Source organism: Propithecus coquereli, unplaced genomic scaffold (assembly GCF_000956105.1).
Source record: "Propithecus coquereli isolate 6110/MARCELLA unplaced genomic scaffold, Pcoq_1.0 Scaffold79, whole genome shotgun sequence".
NCBI lineage: Eukaryota > Metazoa > Chordata > Mammalia > Primates > Indriidae > Propithecus > Propithecus coquereli.
Window position 1 is genome coordinate 1,085,331 of NW_012154062.1, and position 2,904 is coordinate 1,088,234.

At 35.7% G+C, this 2,904-nt stretch overlaps 1 protein-coding gene across 1 annotated transcript in view; it reads left to right on the forward strand.

Moving 5' to 3' along the window:
* PCM1 (pericentriolar material 1) overlaps positions 1-2,904 on the forward strand; it is an 84,659-nt gene that overhangs the window by 18,135 nt on the left and 63,620 nt on the right. Inside the window, exon 5 of the mRNA XM_012662908.1 lies at positions 1,130-1,307. Coding sequence (XP_012518362.1) covers positions 1,130-1,307 — 178 coding nt within the window. The remainder of the gene's footprint in view (positions 1-1,129; positions 1,308-2,904) is intronic.

Genomic DNA, 2,904 nt, shown 5'->3' on the forward strand with positions numbered 1-2,904 from the left:
CAGCTACTCGGGAGGTTGAGACAGAAGGATCACTTGAGCCCAGGAGTTTGAGGTTGCTGTGAGCTAGGATGATGCCACGGCACTCTACCCGGGGCAACATAGTGAGACTCTGTCTCAGAAAAAAAAAAAAAAAAATCATTGAATTTTTCAAATAAAAGATTTTTTAAAGGTAAATCCATGATGAAAAATACCATTATGGTATACATTTGATGCATAATTTGGCTTATAGTGTATTGTTTCCAGGTTGTATTTAAATTTGTCTCTTTGCTTTACTTTTTTTTTTCTTATTGGATTACATTTTGAGTAGTTTTAAGATTACATTTAAAATTTGATTATTTCTTATAATTGGCACCTATTTAATCTTTGTACTTTTAGACAAGATGATAACCTCCCAGCATTTTGGGGAAATTTGGAAGTGTTTACTTCTGTTTTATGTTGTTGGACTCAGCTGAATGAGTATAATTTAAGAGAAAAAAAAGTAATGTTGCCTTTGATACAGAATATAAAATTTTCTGTTTTGTTATGTGCCTGATATGATGCAATTAAAACATTTTTCATAAGATTATCAAATAAAAAATGTGTTTTTAAAATTTCTGGTTTTTATTGGAAATTAGTGGGTTTGCTTATTTTCTGGGTTTGTTGTTTGTGATGTTTTAAACATTTCTAGGAGTGGCACAGAAAGATTCTTAGTCTGATCTGTTTTTAAAGAGAGTTTCAGGGTATCAACCCAGTATAATGTGCTCCTACATTTCTGTAGGGCCTGGATCCCTCATTTTGTGTGTGTGTGTGTGTGTGTGTGTGTGTGTAAGTAAGTAACTCCTTTTACCCTCTTGGCCTTCCTGTCTTGACTTTTGTGTGCATTTTTCTTTTGTTAATAATTCCTCTTCTTGCTCAGCCATTGCTTATAGTTTTTTACTGTACAATTACTCAACTCTTAACATGGCAGGCTGTCTCTGTGTCATCATTCTATTCTAACTTTTCTTTCTTCAAGTCTACTTAAGACTATATCTAGGGTTGTATTATTTAATACTAATTTATTATCTATATATGTACTTTGCCATTGATAGTTGAAACAGCAACATGGATTTTAATATTAATAGATGTAAGTATTGTTGGTTTTATTTTCCAGGCCAGAGATCCTCAGCAAGAGCCTATGGAAGAGATAGAAAATTTGAAGAAACAACATGATTTATTAAAAAGGATGTTACAACAGCAGGAGCAACTGAGAGCTCTGCAGGGACGACAAGCTGCTCTTCTAGCTTTGCAGCATAAAGCAGAGCAAGCTATTGCTGTGATGGATGATTCTGGTATGCCATAGTCTTAGAATGTTGTTTTTATAAGCAGGGCTCAATAAATAATTGTATTGCAAGGTGGATGCTGGTTGTTATATAATCAGATATTGATTGTTGACTAGTTTAGAAACCTACATGTGAGGCTTACCCTGTCCTGTGCTTTTCTCTGGTTATGCAGAAAAGGTTGCAGGGACAACTCCTGGCCATCATACTGTACGGTGCAGACAGCCAGCTTGCTCTCCTTTTCATCAGAGAGTACCCTTAAGAGGTAAAAGCGACAGGCTGTAGTTCTGTTTTTGTACCTCAGACTGATAGGGCTCTTGATGCTTCTATGTCCATTTTTTGTATTTTATTCATGTAGGATTGTTCTTTGCTTGTCTCCCATGGAAGAGTTAAAACCTTAAGTAAGGCAGTGAATAATTTTATAGAGCACTTTTAGTGTTCAAAGTTTGTAGTATCTGTTATTTCAATTAGGTATCCAATTGTATATGCTAGCTCCTTTGAACTATATTTATGAGGTTTGTCTGGAAAGCATCCAGCCATTGTTAATATAACGAGAATATTATGGGACATAGTTGTAACCTGGCAGCCAAGGAGAGTGGACTGTGATGCCCATGCGTGAACAAACGATGACTTCACTATACTAGTCAGCGGGGTGCTAGACGCTGTTGAGTGAGCATGTGTACTGTGTGGCCATTACATTTAAAATGACTGAGTAAGTAGAGCAATGAATCTGTATCAGATTTTACGTTAACTTTGAACATTCCTCAGTGGAAACTATTTGGATGATTCAGAAGGCTTTTGGGGACCATGCAATGAGTGTAGCACAAATAAAAATGTGGCACAAACACTTCAAAGATGGTCGAGAATCTGTTGAAAGTGATCCATGTTCTGGAAGGCCTGCAACAAACAGAACACCTGAGAATGTTGAACGTGTACGGGTTAGGTTAAGAGATGCTGGGAGAATCGTATAAGGTCTCAAGGTACCTACTTTGAAGGGGACTGAGGCGTCATTGTCCTATTTACAATGTTTCCTGTATCTTGTATCTTCTTAAGTAGATGCCTCTGTTTTTCATATCACATGGCTGGATATTTTCTGGATAAACTTCTTATACTGCTTTAGGAATATGAGGGCTTTTTCTTTTTTTTAATTAAAGAGATAAAATGCAGCCTTCCTGAGACTTGGAAATGTTCTTTTCTTCTTCTTCCTTTCATAGCCATGTATGGTTTACGTGAAAATTGTATTGAATTCTTTAGTATTGAGTCTAATTTTGTAAGTTTGTCTCATCACCCTCAAACCTAAGTGTTTTAATTTCTCATTAAATTGAAAATAAGATTGTAACTTACTAAAGCTCAGTAAAACTAAGTTATGTTTTCTAGTAGTTATCCCACCATTCCATTCTAATAATAATTTACCTTCTTCGATCACTCTATTTTTGCCAGTGAGTTTGGGTCCTCACTGAGGCTGCCCTCACTAACATTGTTAATCAATTTGTCCTGCTGTGCAAACCTAACCCACTGGCTCAGCTGTCTGATCATTCTTAGATCTAATTTACATTTGCATTTTCATAAGGAACTTTATGACTTTCAAGTAACTTACTCTTTTGTAATA